This window comes from Myotis yumanensis, unplaced genomic scaffold, assembly GCF_028538775.1.
Source record: "Myotis yumanensis isolate MYYU_CA2020_CCGP unplaced genomic scaffold, mMyoYum1.0.hap1 SCAF_2, whole genome shotgun sequence".
In the NCBI taxonomy this organism is placed as follows: Eukaryota; Metazoa; Chordata; class Mammalia; order Chiroptera; family Vespertilionidae; genus Myotis; species Myotis yumanensis.
Window position 1 is genome coordinate 1,413,695 of NW_027223753.1, and position 23,972 is coordinate 1,437,666.

Genomic DNA, 23,972 nt, shown 5'->3' on the forward strand with positions numbered 1-23,972 from the left:
CTACCACACGCGGCACCGCACCCGCGGGTGCATGGGGGCGCCCCGCGCGCAGTGGAAGGCGTCGGAGAAGGCGGCCAGGTTCTGCAGGGAGCCCAGCACCCTGCGGCACAGGAGGCCTGAGACGCGCGGGGGCCGGGGTGCGGGGCCGCGGGGGGCGCGAGGGGCGCAGGGGACACGGGGGCCTCGTGGGGGGCGCAGAGGGCGCGGGGGGCGCGGGGGGCACGAGGGACGCAGTGGGCGCGGGCCGCGGGGGGCGCGGGGGCGCAGGGTGCGCGGGGGGCGCGGGGCGCACGTGCCTGTACTTGAGGGGGCTGTGGACGTCTGTCTTGATGGACTGCACCGCGAACTCCGGCCGGTAAGAGCCGCACCAAACCTGTGAGCGCGGGGCGTGGCTGTGGGCGGGGCTGCGGGCCCGGGGCGGGGCCTGGAGGGGCGGGGCTGCGGGCCCGGGGCGGGGCCTGGAGGGCGGGCCGGGGGCGGGGCCTGGAGGGGCGGGGCCTGGAGGGCGGGCCGGGGGCGGGGCCTGGGGTGGGACCCGCGGTCGGAGGGCCCCTGGGCAGCCGGAGGAGGGAAGCAGGCCGGGCGGCCTGTAGGGAAGGGCGGTGGCCCCAGGGGGTCCCGCAGGCCTCGGGCTGCCCCCTCCGCCGCTTCATCTGACTCCCCCTCCCCCCTCTCCCTCCTGGAAGTTTCCAGGCCCCTCGCCCGGTCCCCCCAGCCTGCCCGGCCCCGGAGGCCCCACAGTGGGGCCGCGGAGACGCGAGGGGGAGGAGGTCGGGCGGGGCGGGTCGTGGCCCCACCTGGGCGTAGTTGAGGAAGAAGACCTGGTCGAAGGTCAGGTCCAGGCCTGGCAGCTGCTGGTCCTGGCCGCCCTCCGCTCTCCACTTGCGGTAAGCCTGCGGGCACGACCGCGCTGGCCCCGGGCCGGCCCTCCTCCCCGCGGGGCCGGCGGCAAGGCGCTCCCCACCCTCATTCCTCCCCACCCTCATTCCGCGGCGGCCAGCTGGGCAGCCCCCCCCCCCCCCTCCAGGGCGCCCCCTAGAATGAGCTCCTGACGCCCAGTGCGGGGCTGCGGTGCGGGGCTGTGCCATGACCGTCACGGTCGTACTTGGAGACGGACAGTGGCCACCCGAGGGCCAAGGTCAAAGCGACAGGTGGGCAGAGCAGCCGGGGCACCCGCCTCTGTCCGGCCGGGCCAGGCAGGCTCCTCAGGATGGCCAAGGGGGCGGCTACACTCGGCGGGCAGCGGGCACCCTGACCCTCTGAGGGCTCCATGCCCGGCCCCAGGCCCACCTTGTATGCCTGCCGCACCCCGCCGTTGTCCGCGATGTTCTCCCCGAGCGTGCTGAACCCGTTCACCTGCAGCAGGGACAGGGCGGCGGGAGGGGCAGCTCCCCCTCTTCCCAGGCTGGGCTGGGTGAGGTCCCTCCCCCTCCCCCTCCCTCTCCCCCCTCCCTCTCCCTGTCCTCCCCCGTGTGGTCCCCATCCCGGGGCTCTGTCCCCGCCCCCCGCCCCCCGGGCTCTGTCCCCGCCCCCCAGGCTCTGCCCCCGGCTCTGTCCCCTCCCGGGGCCCATCTCCTGCTGGGCGCTCACGTTCTGCTGCTCCGCCAGGTCCCAGGAGAAGTTCCCGTACTGGTGCACCATGCACTCCGCCTGCTCCTGGAAGTGCTGGGCCGAGAAGTTGCTCCACCAGTCCAGCATGTTGCCCTCCTCGTCGAAGTTCCGGCCTGGGGGCGACAGAGGGATGTGTGGGCCCTGCGTGGACCCTGCCTGCCCTCTGGGGACCCGCCTCTCCCGCGTGCCCTCCAGGGACCCCCCTCTCCCGCGTGCCCTCCAGGGACCCGTGTCTGAGCTCAGGTGTGAGCAGAGACGGGCCCTGAGGGCAGCGCCGGCTCAGTGGGTCAGCACCTTGTCACGGGACAAGGGCTCAGGCGCTGGAGAGACCGGGCTTCGGGGGCCTCCCTGCCACCTCCAGGGCAGGGCCCGGGTCCCAGACCCCCCTGATGTCTAAGCCCCCCTCAGGGTGGGTGTGGTCCTGGGACACGGGCTGCCTTGGAAGGTGCCCAAGGTCAAGCTCGGGGTGAAGAGTCTCCTGGGTGCAGCTGCAGCCCCGAGCCCGGCCCCAGAGCCAGGCAGCGCTGGGGGAGGAGGTCAGGAGGTTGGGTCAGCACGGCCAGGCTGGAGGTGCTGGCCGCCCAGGGGAGACCCCGGATGGAGGCTGCTGGCCGCCCTGGGGAGACCCCGGCTGGAGGCTGCTGGCCGCCCTGGGAAGACCCCGGCTGGAGGTTGCTGGCTGCCCAGGGGAGAGCCTGGCTGGAGGTGCTGGCTGCCCAGGGGAGAGCCTGGCTGGAGGCCAGCGCTGGAGTTTCCGGGTGCACTGGGCTGTGCCTCCTTGGGGGGTGGGGGGCCAGTTCATGCAGTGCCATCAGGATCTGGCCCTGGAGCCCTCTCCTCCATCCCTCTTCTCCATCCCTCTGCCCAGGCCGAGCCTGCCATTCAAGACCTGCTCCGCCCCCAGAGCTCCCCTGGGGCCTGGGCCTGGTGTCCCCACCTAATCACAACGGGGCTGGATGGACAGCCCAGGGACTTCCCCGCAGCCTGACTGGGCCTCAGGCCCCTCCCGGGGCCGCTGCTGGGGGGAGGGGTAGGTGACTTCAGGTGCAGCTCTGACGCCGGGAGCCCCTACCGTTGTCGTCAAAGCCGTGGGTGATCTCGTGTCCGATCACCATCCCAATGCCCCCGAAGTTCAAGGCCTGCGGCTGGTCCTTGCTGAAGAAGGGGGGCTGCAGGATCCCGGCGGGGAACACTGCCCAGGGGGCGGGCGGGTGGGGGACACAGAAGCTGTGAGTGAGCACAGCCTGTGCCGGACCTCCAGGGTCCAGCCTTGTCATCCACGCTCGGGAGGTAGGGGTGGGGACTCCCCCCATTTCACAGGCGAGGAAGCCAGGGCTCAGAGCCAGGGGCAGGGGAGGGGGTCGCAGGCCCGGGACCCAAGTCCGGGTTCTCTGCACCGTTCATGCTCCTTCCGGCCAAGGGCCCCCCACTCCCCCAAACAGACAGGGGAACGACCCCTCCAGCGGGTGACACGGTGCAGTTCCTGCCGGTGGGAGAGATGGCACCCTCTCCCCTTTAGAGAACGGGTGGGGGCGCCCCAGGAGGACGGGCAGGCGGCTCAGGCTCCCCTCCAGCACGGGGGGGGGGGGGGGGGGGGGGCGGTGGCCTACCAATCTGGTTCCGGTTTGGCGAGTAGAACGCGTTGACCACCGCAGCTCCGATGATCCAGCTGAGGAGTGAGCTGGTCACGTGGAGTCCTGTCTCCTGGGACCCTCCCTCGGGCCACCCTGAGGGCCCAATGCCACCGGCCATGCCCAGCACTGCCAGCAGCCAGGGTGGGGGCCGGCCAGTCCGGACACCTGGCTCCTCCCTGGGCCTGACCCCCCAGAAGCAGGGGTGGCTCTAAGTCAGACCCCCTGCCTCCCCGACTGGCCCAGTGTCCGGCGCCGCCCCCCGGGCTGTCCCCCCTCACAGGCCCCGCCCCCAGTACTGTTCCTCTCACAGGCCCCGCCCCCAATACTGTCCCCCCTCACAGGCCCCGCCCCCCATGCTGTCCCCCTTCACAGGCCCTGCCCCCAGGTGCTGTCCCCCTCACAGGCCCGCCCCCAGTACTGTCCCCCCTCACAGGCCCCGCCCCCGTGCTGAGCCCCTCACAGGCCCCGCCCCCATGTGCTGTCCCCCTCACAGGCCCCGCCCCCCCGTGCTCTCCCCCCCTCACAGGCCCCGCCCCCCGTGCTCTCCCCCCTCACAGGCCCCGCCCCCCGTGCTCTCCCCCCTCACAGGCCCTGCCCCCATGTGCTGAGCCCCTCACAGGCCCCGCCCCTCATGCTCTCCCCCCTCACAGGCCCTGCCCCCAGGTGCTGTCCCTCTCGCAGGCCCCGCCCCTTGAGGGCTGACCCCCCTCACAGGCCCTGCCCCCCGTGCTGAGCCCCCTCACAGGCCCCGCCCCCGTGCTGACCCCCCTCACAGGCCCCGCCCCCGTTCTGTCCCCCGCACAGGCCCCGCCCCCCGCTGTCCTCACTCACAGGCCCCGCCCCCCGTGCTGAGCCCCCTCACAGGCCCCGCCCCCCCGCTGTCCTCACTCACAGGCCCCGCCCCCCGTGCTGAGCCCCCTCACAGGCCCCGCCCCCCGCTGTCCTCACTCACAGGCCCCGCCCCCCGCTGTCCTCACTCACAGGCCCCGCCCCCCGCTGTCCTCACTCACAGGTTCTGGTCCACCTTCTTCCGCAGCTTCTTGAGGCTCCGCTGGGCGCCGGCCTTGAGGTTCTGCAGGCCGTTCTCGAAATACAGGTGCTCCGAGAAGTTCAGCTGCGGGACCGGGGCTGTCACTGCCGGGGGCCGGGGGTCGGGGTGGGGGGGCATCGAGGGAGGTCAAGGGCAGCCGGGACAGGTCTGGGGAGGCCTGGGGACTCCCGGGCAGCCCCGAATGAGGCGGACAGGCTCTGGGTGTAGAGGGATGGCGGTGGTGGGGGCCACCCTGGTCCCACATTTATGTGTCTCCCAGCAAGTCCTTTGTCCCCTGGGGCCTGTTTCTCCCTCGGTGACAGGGTCATGCTGGGGCTGCCACAGCTCATGGGAGGGGGTGAGCTGTCCCAGAGCCTGCCTCCCCGCCCCGGTGACCCAGGGCCTCTGGTCCGCAGGCCGGTCCGGGAGGAGGGGCCCGGCCGAGACAGGGGCTCACGGGGGGTGGGGGCGCACGTTGGAATACTCCTTGTCCAGGTACTTGCTCCTCTCGTCCAGGATGTAGTCGGGGTACCCGATCTGCACCTTCATGCTCATGGCCTGGAGGGGAGGGGAGGGGCGGCCGTGCATCCTGGCTGTGCCCCCCGCCCTGCAGGTCACGGACTCAACCCCTCCCACAGGCTGCGGAGGCGGCTTCATGGAGGGAGAGACCCTGGCTGGGCCCTGGCCACCAGCTTTGCACCTGACATCTGGCCAGGGGTCTGGGGGGGGGGGGGGCGGAGTGGGGGGCTGGGGCCTGTGGGTGGCTCTGCTGCCTTCACACTGGCCCGGGGGCTCCTGTGGGTCCTGGCATCTCCTCCGGGCACCCTGATCCTGAGGCCTTGGCCTCTCCCCGATTTCCGGGGGTGCTGGCGGGTCTCCCCACCCACTCCTGGGTGCTGGCGGGTCTCCCAGGCTTGGCTTCCAGTCTTGTCTCTGCCCACAGGCCCCTCTTGAGCCAGCCGCCCGGCCTGGCCTGGCTGAAGTGAGTGTGAAGGTGATGGTCAGGTGCCCTGCCCGGGCTGCCCTTCCTGCCGGGAGCCCAGCCCTGGGCCCTGCAGCCCCGCCCACCTTCTCCTGGGCCTTCTTCTTGGACGCCTCGTCCATCCAGCTCAGCTCGCCCAGGGTCTCCACGAACACGGCCCGCACCTTGTCGATGAGCTCTCTGACCTGGGAGCCCCCCATGTGCCCGGGTGACCGCCTGGCCCACAGCCCCAGCAGCGGCTGCTCCGGATGGGAGTGGGGTTGGGGCGGGGCTGGCCCTCCTGGGACAGGGTCTCTACAGCTGTGCTTCGTCCTAGGGGACCCAGGGCCTCCCACCCCCGGACACACACGCCAACCGTCCCTGGCAGCCTGCAGGGTCCTTGCCCGGCTGGGGCCCCGGGTCTGGCGGGCGAGGCTTCCCCTGGCCTCCCCTTCGTGGGCATCAGGGTAAACGTGTGCTTCCCCGTCGCCTCCCCGAAAACACCCGCACTGCTGGGGCCACAGCCTCCCCGTGGGAGCTCTGGTCACAGGGCCAGCGCGTCTTGTGGTCACGCGGTGCGTCCCTGCACGAGCCCCCCGACCACAGGGAGCCCGGCACCCACCGCGTTCTTGCTGCCTCTGGAGAAGGCCTTCTTGACGTAGAGGGAGCCCACGGCGCTCTCCATGTTGCTGTTGACGTAGCTGACGCATTCCCGCCAGCGCACCTCGTTTGTGGTCTTGCCGTACAGCACCTGGTGGTCATTCATACATTCATTCATTCATTCACTTAGACATTCATTCGTGCACTTACTCAGTCATCCATTTACTCAGTCATTCACTCACTTACGTATTCATTCACTCACTTATCCATTCCCTCAACCATTCATTCACTCACTTAACCATTCATTCGCTCACTTATCCATCCATTCATTCACTTAGACATTCATTCATTCACTTAGTCATTCATTCATTAACTTACTCAGTCATTCATTCACTTACTCAGTCATTCATTTACTCAGTCATTCTCTCACGTATTCATTCATTCACTTATCCATTCACGCAACCATTCATTCACTAACTTATTCATTTGTTCATTCATTCACTTAGTCATTCATTCATTCACTTGTTCTCGTATTCATTCGCTCATTCATTGACTTATTCAATCATTCATTCATTCACGCATTCATTCACTCACTTATCCATCCATCCATCCATCCATCCATCCACTTATTCATTCACTCACTTAACCATTCATTCATTCACTTAGTCATTAACTCACTTAGTCATTCTTCATTTACCCATTCATTCGCTTAGCCATTCATTCACTCATTCACTCACTTAATCATTCACTTATTTAATCATTCATTCATTCACTTACTCACTGTCATTCATTCACTTATTCACTCACTCACTGTCATTCATTCATTCCACGGCATTTACCAACATGTACTTCCCCCCCTCAGCTTTAGAGCACCCAGGGGTTGCGGGGGAGACAGGGATGACCTCACAGACTTACCTTTGAATGCTGGGCACGGGGGTGGGGAGGATCGAGTGTGCCGTTTGCAGGGGGCTCCACCCAGGGAGGGAGTTGGGGGATGGAGGGGCCCTACCCCGCCCCAAGCTCCTCATTCCCTGTGCTTGCCGCCCTGGCCTCCCTGATGGCTGGACCCCATGACCTCAGTGCTCGTGCCCCCCACCCCCGACAGGGGCTGAGTATCATAAGCGAACTGAAGGAATGACGGCTGGGCTCAGGGCCGGGGCCGGAGCCACTGGTGCGGCTCTCACACACCTTGCGGTACTTTGCACGTGCGTCCTTGAACCGTTGGCTCAGGCTGCTAATGCGATCCTGCACCAGGCGCCAGACCAGGTAGTTCTGCATGGTCCTGGGGGCGGGGCAGAGGGCGGACAGGACAGGTGAGGGGGGACAGGACAGGTGAGGGGGGACAGGACAGGTGAGGGGAGACAGGACAGGTGAGGGCGGACAGGACAGGTGAGGGGGGACAGGACAGGTGAAGGGGGACAGGACAGGTGAGGGCGGACAGGACAGGTGAGGGGGGACAGGACAGGTGAGGGGGGACAGGACAGGTGAGGGGAGACAGGACAGGTGAGGGCGGACAGGACAGGTGAGGGGGAGTTTGCAAGGTCCTGGGGGCGGGGCAGAGGGTGGACAGGACAGGTGAGGAGGAGTCTGCATGGTCCTGGGGGCGGGGCAGAGGGTGGACAGGACAGGTGAGGAGGAGTCTGCATGGTCCTGGGGGCGGGGCAGAGGGTGGACAGGACAGGTGAGGAGGAGTCTGCATGGTCCTGGGGGCGGGGCAGAGGGCTGACAGGCAGGTGAGTGGCATTTGCTCAGGGAGGGATATTGGTTATGGGTCTTTGGCCGCCAGGGTCTCTCCGGGACAGGGAGCTCAGTGCGGTAGACGGCCTCTGAGGCATCTCATGCGAGATGGAGACGGGCCTCGGACAGGAAGCTCTACCCCCGGCTCCAGCCTGTGGGCTGGGGAGGCTCGAGATGCCTCGGGAGGGGTTCAGTCCCTAGCAGGTGGCTCCACTGGCCATTACCATTCACCCCGCGTCCCTCATGCTCAGTCATGGCCCGGGGGGCTCTCTCCTGAGAGGAGCAGCTGTGGGGGGTGGGGGGGCCGAGCAGGGCAAAGGTGCAGAGGCTGCCGGGCCTCCCGGCCCCCCGGCCCCCTGGCCCCCCGGCTGCACCTGTCTGAGAAGACGTGGATGACGCTCTCCAGCTTCTGGAGGTAGGGGATGCCGTAGACCACCACCTCCTCATCGGGCAGCAGCTCGATTTTGACAGAAGACAGCACTGACTGTATGAAGAGGGTCCAGTTAAATCCCTGGGGAGGGGAGAGAGAGAGAGGTGGGCACAGTGCCTGGGCGCCCAAGACACCCAGCCCCCCACCAGAGAATAGCCAAGAAATAAGAGAGAAGGTGCAGCCCCGCTGGTGTGGCTCAGTGGTTGAGCATTAACCTAGGAACCAGGAGGTCACGGTTCGATTCCCGGTCAGGGCACATGCCCGGGTTGTGGGCTTGATCCCCAGTGTGGGGTGTGCAGGAGGCAGCTGATCCATGATTCTCTCTCATCATGGATGTTTCTCTCTCTCCCTCTCCCTTCCTCTCTGAGATTAATAAAGATATAATTAAAAAGAAAAAAAGAGGGTGAGAAGGGGCCGATGCTCAGAATGAGGAGAAAGGTGGTGACATAACTGTAGAGCCGACAGCCGGGGAGCAGGTGCCAGATTATACTTGAAAACTCAACAGTAATGGCAAGAGCCCTGGGGAGCACCATGTAGCCAACACGACTAAAGGAGCAGGACCTGTACTCAGTGCTGCAGCAGTAACCCCAGTTCCCTGTGACTCTGGCACCGGCTGGAGGCCGCCGCCCTTCAACCAGACCAGGGGTGAGAGGGTCCGCGGGGCTTGGAGGGGAAGAGACCACACCGTCACTTCTCCCCACGCCGTGGTTGGTGTGCAGAAGCTCGAACTCTAACGGCACCGACAGGGGGTGGGAACCAACGCCGGGCATCGAGCGGACGCCGTGCAGGAGCCCAGGTTCCGCATAACCAGCCACAGGCGGGCACGTGGCGAGGACACATTTGCAGGCGTGTAAACAGCGGGCCAGGGAGGCGCCTCCTGAGAGGTGTAGCCGGCCTCGGAGCAGAGAGCTCGGGAGCGCACGGACATGCATGTGGCTCAGGGACCGGAGGCCTCGGCAGGGAAGACGCCCATTTCCCCCAGATCGGCCCGTAGAGTTGAAGCAGCCCTGTCAGCCTCTCCGAGGCTGGCGTGTGGGATTGGCAAGCTGACTCTGAGTTTTTTAAAAATTTATATTTTTATTGATTTCAGAGAGGAAGGGAGAGGGAGGGAGAGAAACATCAATGAAGAGAGAGAATCATTGATCGCCGCCTCCTGCACGCCCCACACTCGGGGTTGAGTGTGCCCTGACCGGGAGAACCGTGACTTCCCGGTTCATAGGTCGACGCTCACCCACTGAGCCACAAGGCCGGGCCTGACTCTGAGTTTTGTAAGAAAATGCAAATGACCATAATACTCAAGGGGACCCGGGAGGACGGAGTTGCTCGACTTACTCTGTGGACTATTGAGAATTCTCCTAGAGCTGCAGCAACAGGCAGTGGGTGCCGGCCCGGGGCAGACAGAGAGACAGTGGGACAGAGAGCGTTCACGCACACACACAGGTGCACACACACACAGGTGCACACACACACACTTTTTTGTTGTTATGAATTTAGCTTTTATTCAAAATCAAATATGCAAAAGCAAGTTTTTCTGAAACTTTCACAAATGACTCACATAAAAGCCAGTTAGCAGGCACAGACCTAAGTTTGCAGCAAATGCTGACACAGTGTCCAGGCTGCGTGCACATGAGCCGTGTCAGAGCGAGCGCCCCAAGTGCCAGATGCGGAGGCATCACCTGCATTTGCACCGAGACCAGAATAGACAACAGCACAGACTGTAGAGCTCAGTCCCCAGCAGCAGCTTCTCAGCCTCGGGGCCTCATGGGTGTGAATCATGTCACCGTGTTTTCATTCACACACACAGGTGCACACACACACAGGTGCACACACACAGGTGCACACACACAGGTGCACACACACACACAGGTGCACACACACAGGTGCACACAGGTGCACACACAGGTGCACACACACACAGGTTCACACACACGTCCCACAGCCATTTGATTCGAAGCAGAGGGGGCGTGCATAGCAGGGCCGGGAGGGGTACTTTTCCATAAATGGCGCCGGGTCACGCGGACCTGGGCAGGAAGGGAGTGATTTCTGCTTTGCTCCCTATGGAACCCACACCTAAGGCTGAGCGAGCCCCCTTGGGGGAGGTGGGGTGCGACAAAGATGTCTCACGCAGACAGCACGGCCATGGAGAAGAGGGGGTCGTCTTTGCTGAATCGACTAGTTTAAGCCTCTGACCTGGTCTGTCCCGACCTCGTCCCCTAACTCTGGCCCCTCTGCACCCTCGCCCTCCACCCTCTGGGCTCAGCCGCCCCCCCCATGAGGTCTGGCCAGTGGTGGGGTCGGGGCAGAGGGTCTGATGTGTGGGCAACGCCCAGTGAGGGGAGGCAGAGCTGTGGGGAGCCATGTTGGGGTTCAAAGCAGGATTTGGGTGGGGGGGGTCCCCAATTCAGCCTGTTTCCTGCTCAGAACCCCGGTCGTCACGGCTGCTGGTGGCGTGGCCCAGGCTCCCAACAGCCCTGCGGCCGTCCCAGTGGGACACGTCCCTGTTCGGGGCGGCTAAGGGCTCCGCTCAGCCTGTGCGTGTTTCTGAGGCTTAAATGAGGGGCAGGAAACAGGGGAGGCTGGGCCGAGTCTGTCCCCGGCGGCCTCCTCCCCCAAGGCAGGTGCCACAGGGTCCTCGGTCCTGCGCCCCCGCGCCCCTCCCCGGCCCCCCCGCAGCCCTCCCCGGCCCCACTCACCCCTCCCCGGCCCCCCGTGCCCCTCCCCAGCCCCCCCCGCACCCCTCCCCGGCCCCACTCACCCCTCCCCGGCCCCCTGCACCTCTTCCCGGCCCCCCGCACCCCTCCCCGCACCCCTGCACCCCTCCCCGGCCCCCCCCGCACCCCTCCCCGGCCCCCACACCCCTCCCTGCGCCCCCACACCCCTCCCTGCACCCCTCCCCCCCTTACACTCAGAGGGAACTTGTTCTGGAGCTCCGTCACCCGCATCTTGTGGTACAGGGTGGTCACGTCGTGCCTCTCCTCCTGGGGGGCTGTGGCCTGCGTGGGGGGCGGGTGGTGATGCGGGGGTGGTGGCCGGGGCCCAGCCGTGCCCCTCCCTCCACCGGCGGCCTGGCCTCACATTCGCCAGATGCGTCTCCAGCTTCAGCACGTGCGCCATGTCCTCCTGCACCAGGTGGCTGTTCCTGGGCAGGTTCACGTCCGCCCGCAGCATCGTGGCCACCGACACCATGAACTGCAGGTAGGCTTCGCGCACCTGGGCCGGAGGACAGGAGAGGTCGGGGGCGCCTGGGCCCCAGGAGCTCTCTGTGCAGCGGGGGGTGGGGGGGGGTGGAGGTGGGAGTGGGGGTAGGGAACGTGGGTGGAGGTGGGAGTGGGGATGGGGGTGGGGACGGAGGTGGGGACGGGGGTAGGGGACGTGGGTGGAGGTGGGGGTGGGGGTGAGGGTGGGGATGGGGGTGGGGATGGGGGTAGGAGACGTGGGTGGAGGTGGGGGTGGGGGGTAGAGGTGGGGACGGAGGTGGGGACTGGGGTAGGGGACGGGGGTGGAGGTGGGAGTGGGGGTGGGGGAGGGGGGGCCTATGGCATGGAGCTGGCCCCCCGGGGTGCTTGTCAGCCAACCTGGGCTGCGGTCACGGCGGTGGGGGCGAGGGGGGCATGGAGACGGTCATGTCCACCCAGGCCAGGCCCTCAGCTGTCGCTCACCCACCCGACAGGCCTGCCCGGCACAGATGTGCCTGCTTCCGGGCCCTGATCTTGGACGGCAGGCTCAGGCCAGGTGCGGACAGCAGGCCGCTCTGGGCGGGCGCCCCCTGCGTCCCTTCCCGCTGGGCACCTGCGCCTAAGCTTCCGCGGCACCGGGGCCTGTTCAGGCTGCCGGGGGGGGGGGGGGGGGGGGGGGGGGCGGCGGGCCCGCGGCAGGTGCTGGGGAAGGCCTGTCCGGTGCCAGAGTTGAGGGTGGCCAGGCTGCCTGGCCCCGAGGTCAGGAACTGGGCCCTGAGGACAGATGCCCTGCCTGTGCCCCATGGAGGAGGGTCTTCACTGCGGCGGAGCCACAGCAGCCAGCGCAGCTGCCCGGACTGACCCGCAGCCGCTCCCCACGGCCTGGACGCTGCTCTGAGCAGGGCCCTCGCCTGGCTCTGCGGCCCCACGGCCTCTCCATGGTGCCTTTTCCCCTGACTGTGCCCCTCCCCTGCCCAGCCAGCGCTCCCGCCCTTCCTCCCACCCCGCCCGCTGCCCCTGGCCCTGCCGGTCAGTTCCTGGGTTCCTCTGGGCCCAGGAGCAGCGTGGCCACTGGAGCAGCCTGGGCCCGACGCCTGCGTCCTGGCCTCCACGTGCCCCTCCCCCCCCCACAGAAAACCCGCCACGAGGGCCTGGGGGGGGGGGGGCGGTGCCTGAGCTGCTGGGCCACTGAGCTTATCCCCGAGGTGGGGGGTTGGGGACACGCCCCACGATGGTGACAAAGCTGGTCCCCAGCCCAAGGCTCCAGCCTCCCCCACAAAGGTGCTCACGGGGCCAGCTGTGGGGACGGGGCCGAGAGGCCACGCGGGGCAGCTGGGCCCCAGGTGGGCCCTGGGGGAGGAGGAGGCGGGGGGGGGGGGCAGCAGGGAGGGCCTGTGGGCGCCAGGCGGGCTCACCTTCTGGTTGGTGCCCTCCTGGAAGTAGTGCTCGCGGGACGGCATGCCCAAGGTGGGCTGGTCTATCTGGAGACACAGCGGGCGTGAGCCTGGGCCGGGTGCCCACAGCCTGGCCAGGGTGGCGGCGGCCCTCTCCCGCCCCAGGACCCAGAGCGGGCGATGTGGGGTGCGCAGACCCCTGTGGCTCTTTGAGGCCAGGCTCCCCAACCCAGAGGCCAGAGGACTGAACCGCTGCCCACGTGGCCTCTATCAGGATGCAGGGCCTTGGCAGCCGGGCCCCCAAACCTCGGAGCTGGACCGGAGCAGGACCTGGGAACACGCCTGGCCGGGCTGCTGGGCTGCCCATGGCCTGGCCGTCTCCCCCGCTGAGCTGCCAGGGCCCCAGCCAGGCCCGCGGTCCTGGCCTCCCGGCCCAGCCCCCACCCTGGCCCCAGCCCCCCTCAGTACCCCCCTGCCCCCCCCACCCTGGCGTGCCCAGCCCCCCTCAGTAGCCCCCCTGCCCCCCGCCCCTGGCGTGCCCAGCCCCCCCTCAGTAGCCCCCCTGGCCCCCTTCACTGGCCCCCAGCCCCCCTCAGTAGCCCCCCTACCCCCTGCCCTGGCCCCCAGCCCCCCTCAGTACCCCCCTGGCCCCCTGCCCTGGCCCCCAGCCCCCCTCAGTACCCCCCCTGGCCCCCTGCCCTGGCCCCCTGCCCCCCTCAGTAGCCCCCCGCCCCCGCCCTGGCGCGCCAGCACCCCGGCCCCGCCTGGCGTACGTAGATGATGTGGCGGCTGGAGTTCTGGTCGTCGTTCCAGATGAAGAGGTCGATGAGGACCCTCCGGTTGAACTGAGCGATCATGGCCGCCAGCTGCCGCTCCAGCTCCCAGTGGCGGCCTGGGGGGCAGGGCCGGGCTGGAGCCGCGGGTCCCTGGTCCTGGCCCAGCTCCGCGTGCACTGGGGACCCTGGCCTGGCGGGCGTAGGGGCCCCCTGCGCGGCTCACGTGTGGCCTCGGGGGCTGGGGACATGGGGGTGCACTTCCCCACCGTCCACAGGGCTCTTGGCCCGGGAGCAGCAGTGTGTGGGGGGCTGCCAGGGTGGGGTGCCCTGAGCCTGCCCCCGACTTGGGGCTGCACCAGAGAGCCGAGCCCACACCCAGAGCTGGGAGCAGGGGTCCCGGGGCCTGTGTTGGGGGACTGTCTTTCCTCGGAGCCGGAAGGACCCGCCGGGAGCCGCCCAGGCTGAAGGCTTCGGCTCCAGGAGCCCCAGGTCCTGCCCCCCACCCCCGGCCTGTGCAAGCCGCTGGCCCGGCCTCACCTACAGTGTCGGTCCAGTCGTCCATGGCCACCGGCCAGCCGCCCACCACCTCCAGGATGTCCAGCAGGGGCTGCGAGTCTCGCTCCTCGATGATGCCTGGGAGGGAGGAGTGGGGGTCACTCGCCCAGACACTGGTGTGTGGACACTGAGGTCACACGGCCCCACGGGGGCTGCACCCCCAGCGCGAAGCCCAGCCCCCTGTCCTCCGTACCGACAGCAGCACAGGACACAGAAGGGCCTGGACGCGGATGTGAGAGGGGGTTTGGGGAGGTTGCACATACAGGTGACACCGGACAGAGGCCGGAGGGCAGGGCAGGCCTGGGTGCCACCAGCCCAGCAGCCAGCCATGGCCAGGAGCGCCTGGAGGACCAGCCCGGGCAGCGGGGTCAGCAGGGAGCTTGGGAGGACTTGGCCCAGAGACGAGGTGAAGGGGGCGCGGGGGGCAGGTCAGGGTGTGGCTGCCGGCCGGCTCCCAGGTGACAGGCACTTCCCGGCGGAGACGGAGGGCCCCTGGCTCTGTCTGTGGCCGGGCCCTGGGCCTCTGTGCATTGGCCCTCGGGCAGAAATTCCCGCCGGAGGGGACGCGGGAGTCTCCACAGACCAGACTGGCCGACTTGCCAAGGCCCTGCATTTCCGGGGGAGGAGCCGGCCTGGGCCTGGGACAGCGGGGGCTCCAGGAGGCACCCTGTGCAGCTGGTGTCTGAGGAGGCTGCTGTCACGTGTGAGAAACGAACCCGTCCTCCGGGAGCCCCTGAACCCCGGCCCTGAACCGGCCCCGAGGGAAAGCGGCCCCCAGAGCCTCTGACCGCAGGCCGGGCTCCCATGCCCCGAGCGGGCGCTCAGGAAGGCAAGCCAGAGGGTCCCCACCTCTCAGTCCCCCCAGTAGGAAGCAAAGCCCCGGAACCCCCAGTGCACCCCACACCACACCACACAGACATGGCTATGCACACATACCTATACACACACACACACACAAATACATAACACACACATAGACATGCACACACACAAACAGACATGGGTTTGCACACATACCTATACACACACACAAATACACAACACACACATAGACATGCATACACACACAGAGACATGGGTTCGCACACACACAGATACACACATACTAGTACATACAAATACACAACACACTCATAGACATACACACAAATGCACAACACACAGACATGGGTACACACACAGAGACATGGGTTTGCACATGCATATACACACATATAAAAACACAGCACACAAAATAGACATGCATACACACACATACACACATGCACATGCAAGCACACATGCTTTCCTGGGGCTCTCGGCCTCTCCTGTCCTCCTCTTGCCCGCACGGAGTGTGGCCCGGGCGGGGGTCAGGGTGTGGGGTCCTGGAGCTGCAGGCAGTCGGTGCCCCACGGGAGCCGGGCACAGAGCCAGGCGGGGGCACAGCTCACAGCTCACAGCCCTGAGCCCCGAGTGGCGCCCACTTTACCAGGCTACGCTGCCGGGCCAGGGGTCCAGCCCCCACTCACTCCCGTTCCTGCAGGAGCCCCCCCCCACTCCCTCTCCCTCCTGCAGGAGCCCCCCCCCCCACTCACTCCCGTTCCTGCAGGAGCCCCCCCCACTCACTCTCCCTCCTGCAGGAGCCCCCCTCCCCCACTCACTCTCCCTCCTGCAGGAGCCCCCCCCCCACTCACTCCCGTTCCTGCAGGAGCCCCCCCCCACTCACTCCCGTTCCTGCAGGAGCCCCCCCCCCACTCACTCTCGTTCATGCAGGAGCCCCCCCGCACTCACTCTCGTTCATGCAGGAGCCCCCCCCCACTCACTCCCGTTCCTGCAGGAGCCCCCCCCCACTCACTCCTGTTCCTGCAGGAGCCCCCCCCCCCCACTCACTCTCGTTCATGCAGGAGCCCCCCCGCACTCACTCTCGTTCATGCAGGAGCCCCCCCCACTCACTCCCGTTCCTGCAGGAGCCCCCCCCCACTCACTCCCGTTCCTGCAGGAGCCCCCCCCCCCACTCACTCTCGTTCCTGCAGGAGCCCCCCCGCACTCACTCTCGTTCATGCAGGAGCCCCCCCGCACTCACTCTCGTTCATGCAGGAGCCCCCCCCACTCACTCCCGTTCCTGCAGGAGCCCCCCCCCACTCACTCCCGTTCCTGCAGGAGCCCCCCCCCCCCACTCACTCTCGTTCATGCAGGAGCCCCCCCCCCCCACTCACTCTCGTTCATGCAGGAGCGGTACAGCGTCTTCGCCTTCTGCACGGCCGGCCGGTCCCTGGCGGTGGCGTTCTCCAGCGCCCCTGTGGGCAGGAGGAAGCTGGACAGAGGCCGAGGTGGCTGGGGGTCCAGGTCAAAGGTACCCACACCCCCCCACCCCACACTCCGCGGCAGGTGGCCCCTCTGCCCCTGCTGGGCCTTTACTGCGGGGACCCCCCCTGCGCCCACTGCCGGAGGCTCGGCGGGCTCTCCCCCGCCCCTGGCTGTCCCCCGCCCCCGGCTGTCCCCTGGCCCGGCTGTACCCCGCCCATGGCTGTCCCCTGCCCCCGGCTGTCCCCCACCCCCAGCTGTCCCCCGGCCCCCCGCTGGACGGGCAGGCCCGGCGGCGGCTCACCTTTGAGGACCACCTCCAGCTCGTCCCGCAGGATGTCGAAGACGCTGTAGCGGGAGCTGGTCTCGGGCACCACGTGGCGCCGCAGCCAGCCCCCGCACGCGTGCTGGTAGAAGTCCTCACACGGGTCCTGGGACGGGTCCATGTTCTTGAGGATCCTGGCGGCTGCTCATCCCCGGGGGCCGGGGCGGGGGGGGGGGGGCGGGGGAGAGAGGGGGGAGGTGCAGTTGTGGGTGCCCGGGGGGTATGCACCCCTGGGAGCTGAGTCACCCTCTCTGAGCCACAGAAGCGGGGGACTCAAGTTCAAGAACCACCACATTTCAGCCACATGACCTTGAACCCCCGTGACCTCTGGCGCCTCCATTCCCTTCTCTTGAATGTTGGGCGGCAGCTGTCACGGGGGCTGGGCTGGGGCTCTGCTCTGCCCCTGGGGGCCAGGTGTCCTCAGGATGGGAGGGGCTCTCACCCACCACGCGGGGGGCAAACCCCGAGTGTGCAGGGGCTGTGGGTCCCCCTGACCTCACAGCGGAGCTGGCCAGCTGGACCCCCGGGCTCCCTGGGTTCTGTCATTGACTGGGACCTCACAGGGCACCCACCACCCCAGCCGTTTCCACTGGGTCCTCTCCCACCACTCCCCCGGGCTCATCTGTGGGTCTGACCCCCCGCTAAGCCCAGTTCCTGGGAGAGCCCTTGATTGGGCTGTACGTTCAGTGGCCTCTCTTTCTGTAAGTGCAGGAGAGGCCCTGGGCCCTGTGAGGCCAGGGCCTGAGCAGGGGCTTCTAGGAGTGGGGGTGGGGGGGTGAGGATGGGGACAGTCCCCAGGCCTGTCCTCTGCCCCAGAGCGAGGCCCCGGGCTGCCAGCATCACCAGCAGCATCACCGGCCGCAGCAGGGGCGGGGCTGGGGGAGGGGGGGCCTACCTGCTATCACGCAGCCGGGGCTGGTGCACATCTCGTCCTCCTGGGGCGCTTGGATGGCTGTGGGTGAGGAGCAGTGTGAGCCTGGAGAGGGGGGTGCACATAAGGGGGCAGGGGGGCGGGTGGGCCCCGGCCTGCACTCCATCTCCAGCCCCAGGGGCAGGCCAGCCAAGGACTGAGGGCGGCCACAGGTCCTCCCCGGGGGCCCAGGCCTCTGAGGCCTGGAGTGAGGGTGAGCCTCTTTCTGGTGTGGCCCCCACAGCTGCCGGGCCCCAGGGCTGGAGCCGCCCTACACCTGCCTGCCTGCTGCCCGCCAGCTCTCCCTGGTCAGGGGCCACTCCTCCAGGCAGCCCGCCGGCCTGCCCAGCTCCGCACACCCAGCAGCCCAGCCCCCATTGTCACCCCCCAGCTGGTGGTCAAGGTGCGGCTGCCGGACCTCCAGGTAGCGCCAGGCCTGGGGGCAGCCTGGCTCCCGCAGCCCGGCCTGTATCCTCTCTTTCCCTGGGACTTGGGGTGCCCGCAGGAGGGCAAGGCTACCTCGGGGCTTTCGTGCTACAGAGGCCTTCTTTTCCCCGGAGGATAGCCGGCTGGTGAGCAGTGGCCGCTGCTTCCCTGGGGAGAAACACGCTCAGCCCGGGCTCAGCTCCCTGCTGGCCGCCCACCCCTCTCCAGTGAGGGCTGCTCACCCCGGTCGTTTGGGGGGGCACTGAGGTCCTGACCCTGGGTCCCTGGCAGAGACACCCTGGTCTTTAGGAGATGGCGAGGGGGGAGGCGAGGGGGGAGGCGAGGGGGAGCAGGCTGGGCAGGGAGGTACTCTCACTGGGGTGGGCTTTGTGCTCCTCACTACCCAGGAGAGGACAGGCCCTGCACCCACAGCTGGGCGGGGGGGTTCACCTTGCTCCCTGGAAGGCTCATGCCGGGTGTCTGCTGGGAGTCTGGGGTCTGGGCTCCCCAGGGCTCGTGTGCCGGGACCCTCCCCCCCCCCCCCCCCCCTGGGCCCAGGGAGTTGGCAGGAGACGAGGAGGGGCTGAAAACCCAGCAGCTGGCACCCGTCACACCGGAGCCGCCCTGGCAGGGGATGCCCGGCGTCCACACTGAGCCCCCTGCTGGGTCACAGAGGCAGCCCTGCCCCCGGGTGGCCGGATGGCCCCAAGGTGGTGCAGGCGGAGCAGAGGGCTCCGGCTAGCGAGGGAACATTCTAGCACAAGGCTGTGCCCTGTGGTTGAGAGCTGGGCAGTGCGTCTCCCACAGACTCTCCTGGGCCCACGGAGGAGCGCCCAGCACCTGCCAGGAGGGGCTCACCTGATGCACGCCCCCCCCCCCCAGGGTGCAGCTGGCGTCTGACCAGGGCCGCCGGTCCCAGGTGCATGCACGTGAGCGCCCCCACCCCGCCCCCTTGTCCCCTGACCTGAGGGGGTGGGGGTGTATTCAGCCCTGGCTCCTCCGCGTGGCCTGGGAGGGGGGGGTACTGCAAGTGGGGGCTGTTCCTGCAGGGACCCCAGCCCGGCCCCCCTCCACCATCTAGCAAAAGCCAGTGTGCCCGGGAAGCCACGAGGCGCCCGTGACCTGGGCTTTCGGGGGGCGGGGTGGGGGGAGGGAGGCGGGTCGCAGCACGTCCCGCCCGGTGGCCTGGGATGCGCTGCGGTCCCAGCCTTGGAGCTCGGGCTCCCCCTGCCGGGCCGGCCGGGAACTGCAGCGCGCGGTGCTGGGCGGGCCGGGGGCGCGAGGGGCGGGGACCCGCGGCTCAGGCTGCAGAACCGGCCGCCGGCGGTGCCGGGCAGAGCCTGTGCCAGCGGCCCGGCCCCGCAGGTCAGTGACTCCCCCGGAGGCCGCAGCTCAGCCCGCAGCCCCGCAGCCCCGCACAGACCCCCGCCTGCCCCACCGACAGGGCTGCTCCTCGGGGTGAGCGGCGCGCAAACCACCCCCCCCCACGAGGGCGCCGGGAGGAGCGGCTACTGGGGCCCTGGGTTGGGGGGGCGGGGACGGCGCCCCACTCACCTCCGCTGTGGGCGTAGAGGAGGCCCAGGGCCACCAGGGCGCCCGTCACCAGCAGCAGCAGGAGCAGCAGCCCCCACTCCAGGAAGCTGGGGCGCCGCTGCCGGGACCGGCTGCTGGTCTCCAGCGGCCCCCGCGGGGCTGTCCAGCTTCCCCATCGCCACGGCTCTGCAGGGAACGGCGCGCCGCTGAGCAGCCCCGAGGCCAAGGGCAGGGGGACGCGGTGTGGAGCTTCGGAGGCCTTGCCCGGGGCTGGGAGGGCCCGACGCCGGCGGGGAGCAGGTGCCAGGCTTTTCGGGGTGCTGAACCCCTCTCTCCATCACCAATTCCACACGCTCCTGGGCTGGAGTCTCTGAGCGCCCCGTGTCCCCAGAGGGGGCCCAGCCTGCTGGCCCTGGTGACGGCCTCTCAGAGCCCAGTGGCAGGGGCAGGTCTGGGACCACGCTGCTCACACCTTGGGGTCCCCATGCCAGGTCCCTGTGCAGGTTGTGGGGGTGCTGCAGTGGAGCCTGCCAGGGGCACACTCACACCTGTGCTCACACCACATGCACACTCAAGCTTACACGTGTGAGCATGCATGCGAGTGTGTGCATGGGCTCCGTGTCCATGCAAGCACGTGCACGTGTGCATCTGCACGTGAGTGTGCACATGGGCTCCATGTACACGTGCATGGAAGCATGTGCATATGCATGTGAGTAACGCACGTGTGGGGAAGTGTGCACATGTGTGTGAGCATTGTGCGTATGCATGCGAATCATGCACATGTGAGTGCATGTATGCATGTGAGTCGTGCACGTGTGAGCATGTGTGTGTGAGCACAAATCCCGTGTGTGTGTGTGTGTGTGTGTGTGTGTGCGTGCGCGTGCGCACACCTCCTTTGCTGCACTTGGAGCTCTGCCGGGAGCTGCTCGGGCACCTGGGAGCAGCCGTGCTGTCCTTGCTCAGGACAAGCTCACACCTGAGGTGGTGCCCGGCGCCCGCCTGCGTGCGACCAGGCCGAAGCTGTCCACATGCCCCAGGTTCGCCTGCCGCCCTTTACCCGGCCCCCGAGTCCCTGCTCAAGGTCACCCCCAGCGGGGCCTCCCTGGGGTCCGCGTTCAACACAGCCAGCCCCAGCACCCCCTGCACCCCGACTCACTTCTGTTTTACCACCAGACAAACAGCCATTATTTCTACGTCCATTTCCCTCCCCGTCGGGAACGTCCCGGACCGGGCAGGGGCCGTTTCCCTGGTCCCCGACCCTTAGCCTGCACCCCACCCCCTCCCTCTGGGCCCGGCACCAGTCAGCATCGGGGGAAGGAGTGAAGGAAGGAACTGGGGGGGGCGGCTTGGGGCCTTGGCTGGGCATCTGTGCTCTGTCTTATGTGACCCAGGACGAGCGAGTCCCTCTCAGGTGGCATCCCCGCCAACCGTCCTGAGAAGCCTTCGCAGGGAGGGGCCAGGCTTCCGCTGGAGGCGCACAGGCTGCCGGCCAGGCTGCAGTCCGGGCTCAGCTGTGGCCTCTCAGGCTCCTTATGCGGAGGGAGCTATGCCCGGGAGCTCCCGGCCCCGGTCCCGGGAAGGGCACACAGAGTGCCCACTGCCCCAGGGCTGGGCTGGGCGGTGAGGGGTCCTGGGGTGCCACCCAGGACGGCTGGCCTGTCCACCGCTCACCTTCAGGTCACTCGGGAATGGCCGTCACCCGAGGGCAGGTCGGAGGCTGGGGCAGGATGGCCTGGAGTTTTGGGGGGCAGGGCCGGGCGGAGGGGCTCCCAGGGGCGGGAGGGCACTGACTTCAGGGGCTCCACGAGGCCAGTGGCTTCCGAGCTTCCGAGCCTCCTTTGTGATGCGAGGAGGGGGTCCCCAAGGCGCCGACCCTCTGCTCCCTCAGCAGGTTCCGTCTGGGCTTGGTGTGGGGGAGGGGGAGCAGTTCCCGGGGCCCCGGGCCCCCTGCCCAGTGGGTGCCCCTTCCAGAGCCTCTGGTCCTGACCCCCGAGCCCCTTCTCCTTTGCTCCTTGACCCCTCAGCCCAAAGGGGAGGCAGCCAGACCCTTCCACGCTGCCACCTGGTGGGCTCCTTTCCCCTCCGTCTCCAGTGAGGGTTTGGGGGGCCCAGCCCAGCGGAAGGGGCGGTGGGGGCCCTGATCATGATGGGAGTGGGCAGGGCTGCCAGGGCTCAGATCCTCCTCTGCCCCCGGGGACTTGAGGCTCCAACCCCAATTCCCAGGGGCCAGTGGCCCTGCAGGGTGGGGGCGGGGCTTGGGGGGCCGGGTCAGAGCTCAGCCGTCCAGCTTCAGGCCCCATGGAGATGGGCCGGGTGGTCGGATCTGTGCCGCGCTCAGCACGGCCAGGGGTGAGCCTGGAGGGAGGGGGCGTGAAGGGTTAAAGAAGGCAGACAAGAGAATAAAGCTGGGGCTGGGTGGGAGAGACAGCGCCACGGCCTGCGAGCCGAGTCTTTATTTTATAGCAGATTCCACGAGGCAAAGCAAGGGCGGGTCAAGATGTTCACAACGTTCTCGCGGGTTTGGAATCCACTCAATCACCTGCACCTGGACTCTATCAGCTTTGTTTTGGCAGCACTGGCTGCCCCTCCCGCAGCCCACATCACTCAGCCACCTGGGGCCACAGGTTCGGACCATAATGGTGCTGGGAGGGACCTGCCCTCTCATTAGTCCGAGGCTTGAACCCGTCCAAACGCTGGGGCCGCTCCCCACAGGCTCCACCCAGGTCTCCGTCATCCAGCCACCAACTCGGCCCATCAGCCGGGACAGGAGCCGCTCCCCTGCGAGGTCAGTCAGGGGAGAGGGGTGCTCAGGAGACACCGAGGGAGCCGGGGCGCAGGCAGGGCGGCTCGTCTCCGAGCCGAGGGTCGGGGTGACCCAGAGGCGGGTCGTCACCTCTGAACCCTACAGTCACTGCTTCCGGGTCCCAGTAAAAGCATGGACCCGCTTCCATAGGCAGCGCCTTCTCACCAGGAGCCACGCTTGTTACTGCCGGGTGGACTGGAGACGGGGGGGGGGGGGGGGACACACACACACACACGTTCCACTCACGATGCCTCCAGTGGCTGCTCCTGGCGTGTGCCGGCCGGGGTCTAACCCGCAACCGGGGTGCATCGGGACCGCGCTCTACGACTGGGCCACCCGCCATGCTCACTAGTCATCTTTTTTTTCTTTTTTAAACAATGGCGTGTTATTTTATTTTTAAAAATATTTTTATTGATTTCAGAGAATAAGGGAGAGGGAGAGATAGAAACATCAATGATGAGAGAGAATCATGGACCGGCTGCCTCCTGCACTCCCCACAGGGGATCGAGCCCACAACCCGGGCCTGTGCCCTGACCAGGAATCGAACTTCGACCTCCTGGCTCCTAGGTCGATGCTCAACCCCTGAGCCTCGCCGCCGGGCAGCCGTTCTAGGACATTCTCGCTATTTGGCTCTCTGGTGCGGCTCTGTCCCCTGGGTGGTCCGACGGGTAACACACTGATGCCAGGAGCGGTCCCTGTCACCAGGCCCTAAGCTAGGATGGGGGGGGACTTGGTTGTGTCCTGGGGCCTCAGGCCCTTGGCAGGCGGGTCCGTGGCGCGCATGAGGTCAGCCGTGCAATGGCAGCCCCAGGATGGCGCCGGGCGGCCGAGTTTCCCGGACGCACTTACGGGAGAGACTCCTGGGATTCGCACTGAAGGCACAGCGAGCAGAGAGCAAAGGCGGCCCCGCAGGAACCCCATGGGCGCACAGGGCTGGCGCTGCCGAGTCGGCCGCAGGCTCGCTCCTCACGCGCCGAGGCAATGCTGGCTCATGCGGACTCCTCTCCAAGTTGCTTGTGAAGTTGGGGCTGATGGGGAAGGAACGGGGCCCCGACACTGGGGAGGGGGCGTCTGGTTCGGCTCAGATGAAGCCGAGAACCTTGAACCCCCGAGTCTGCGGAGCCCCTTTCCCAGTGGAAGCAGCTTGTCCTCCAGCGTCCGAGGAGACCAGCCTCTTCTCGTCACCAACCCCGTGAGGACCTTGCAGGGGTCGGGGGCCTGGAGGGGGGCTGATCCTATTCAAGTCCCCCCCCCCCCCCCCCCCCCCGCCACCTGCTATAAGTAAGGCTGATCTCAGCGTGTGGGGGGCGGGGGTGAAGAGCAAAGGCTGACCCAGGAGGACACAGCCTGTGCACCCCCAAGTTGCAGGAGTCCCCAGGTCCCACTGAGAACCCTGGGGACTCTGTGTGGGAAGAGTCCAAGGGTATCGGACCCGGGCAGAGGGGGTGCCACTCGGGGCTGGCTCTACCAACACGGGCGCACCCGCCGGAAACGCTGAGTGGACTGCGCTGGCTCCCGCCAACTGCCCGAGTGACCAGCCGCTCGCTCGGTGAATGCAGTCTGGACCGGATGGTGGTGGGTGCACTGGCCCGTCCACTCCCCGGCACCGTCTAAGCCTGGGCCTGGGCCTGCTGGGGGCGGGGAGGGGGCCTTCTCCTTCCGCCACGGGATTGTCCTGGGAGTTGTGGCTGCCCCGGAGTCCGTCAGTCACATAGTATTTCCCTAGGCGGACCCACGTCACCCGGGGCCTTCAGATCCATTCACACAGAATTGAGAAAAGTAATCTAG

The 23,972-nt window shown here is 67.6% G+C and overlaps 1 protein-coding gene across 1 annotated transcript in view; it reads right to left on the reverse strand.

The window, feature by feature from the left end:
• The window catches only part of MMEL1 (membrane metalloendopeptidase like 1), a 24,428-nt gene continuing 456 nt past the window's right edge, over positions 1-23,972 (reverse strand). Inside the window, exons 2-24 of the mRNA XM_070403050.1 lie at positions 19,403-19,651; positions 17,942-18,016; positions 17,408-17,464; positions 16,492-16,653; positions 16,100-16,180; positions 13,887-13,982; positions 13,347-13,465; positions 12,595-12,660; positions 11,079-11,213; positions 10,907-10,996; positions 7,948-8,084; positions 7,025-7,118; positions 5,859-5,987; positions 5,344-5,442; positions 4,750-4,833; positions 4,256-4,359; positions 3,222-3,280; positions 2,684-2,803; positions 1,591-1,724; positions 1,291-1,356; positions 798-893; positions 297-373; positions 1-100 (exon numbers count right to left, since the gene is read on the reverse strand). Coding sequence (XP_070259151.1) covers positions 1-100; positions 297-373; positions 798-893; positions 1,291-1,356; positions 1,591-1,724; positions 2,684-2,803; positions 3,222-3,280; positions 4,256-4,359; positions 4,750-4,833; positions 5,344-5,442; positions 5,859-5,987; positions 7,025-7,118; positions 7,948-8,084; positions 10,907-10,996; positions 11,079-11,213; positions 12,595-12,660; positions 13,347-13,465; positions 13,887-13,982; positions 16,100-16,180; positions 16,492-16,653; positions 17,408-17,464; positions 17,942-18,016; positions 19,403-19,651 — 2,429 coding nt within the window. The remainder of the gene's footprint in view (positions 101-296; positions 374-797; positions 894-1,290; positions 1,357-1,590; positions 1,725-2,683; positions 2,804-3,221; positions 3,281-4,255; positions 4,360-4,749; positions 4,834-5,343; positions 5,443-5,858; positions 5,988-7,024; positions 7,119-7,947; positions 8,085-10,906; positions 10,997-11,078; positions 11,214-12,594; positions 12,661-13,346; positions 13,466-13,886; positions 13,983-16,099; positions 16,181-16,491; positions 16,654-17,407; positions 17,465-17,941; positions 18,017-19,402; positions 19,652-23,972) is intronic.